This window comes from Chlorella variabilis, assembly GCF_000147415.1.
Source record: "Chlorella variabilis unplaced genomic scaffold CHLNCscaffold_15, whole genome shotgun sequence".
NCBI lineage: Eukaryota > Viridiplantae > Chlorophyta > Trebouxiophyceae > Chlorellales > Chlorellaceae > Chlorella > Chlorella variabilis.
Window position 1 is genome coordinate 1234784 of NW_005435073.1, and position 848 is coordinate 1235631.

The 848-nt window shown below is 70.5% G+C and overlaps 1 protein-coding gene across 1 annotated transcript; it reads right to left on the reverse strand.

Annotated features, from left to right (window-relative positions):
* Positions 1-23: 23 nt before the first annotated feature.
* Positions 24-447, reverse strand: CHLNCDRAFT_25190 (hypothetical protein; the record flags this gene model as incomplete). The annotated part of the gene is made up of 2 exons (XM_005846151.1): positions 24-192; positions 347-447. The coding sequence occupies 2 exons, from the start codon at positions 445-447 to the stop codon at positions 24-26; spliced, it is 270 nt and encodes an 89-aa protein (XP_005846213.1).
* Positions 448-848: the final 401 nt, after the last annotated feature.

Genomic DNA, 848 nt, shown 5'->3' on the forward strand with positions numbered 1-848 from the left:
GAGGGCCTCCGTGAGGGAGGCCCTCACGCCAGCTGCAGCTCCGCGTCAGGCTGCTTCTGGCGCGCCACCGCATCCAGGTTCTCCTGCGGGATGGCCGCGTACTGCGACAGCAGCGCCCGGAACTCGTCTCCGGTGATGCTCTCCTGCTCCAGAAGCACCTCCACGATGCGGTCCATGGCCTCGCGATTCTCGCTGCGGGGAGGGGCGGGGCAGGGCAGGTGGGCGGGGCAGGCGGGTGAGCCGGGGGCGGAAGGCAGCAAGCGCACGGGTAGGGCATGCTCCACTGGCCGCCGCGATCGCGAACGCAACAGTAAGACACGCGCAGGCCAGGCGGGGCGGGTCTCACGTGATGTGCTTGAGCGCCACCTCGTACGCCTCGTTGGCAATCTTCTTCACGCTGCCGTCAATCTTCTGCTGCAGGTTCTCGCTCACGCTGTTGCGCGCCATCATGCGCATGATCATGTCCTGGCTCTGCGGTGGGAGGAAAGCGTAGGGGAGGAAAGGAGGGAGGAAAGGGCGGCGGTGAGAGCAGGTGGAGCGGCAGGTGGAGTTGCGGTGGGCGCATGGCAGGGCCTGCGCTGCACGAGGGCGACATGCGCCGCACGTCGGCGCACATCGGCCGCCCCAGCCCTGCGCCGCTCCCCCGCAGGCCCTGCCGGCCCCTGCGCCCCCCAGCCGGGCCAGGCCAGACCACAGGCGCGCAGGCCAGGCCAGTGCGCCCACCAGGCGCGCGGACTGCCACCCACCTGCGCGGACGGGTCCAGCAGGGAGAAGGGGCCGATCTCCGAGAAGCCGTAGTTGATGACCATGGCGCGAGCCATGCTGCTGACCTGCGGGGGGCGGGATCG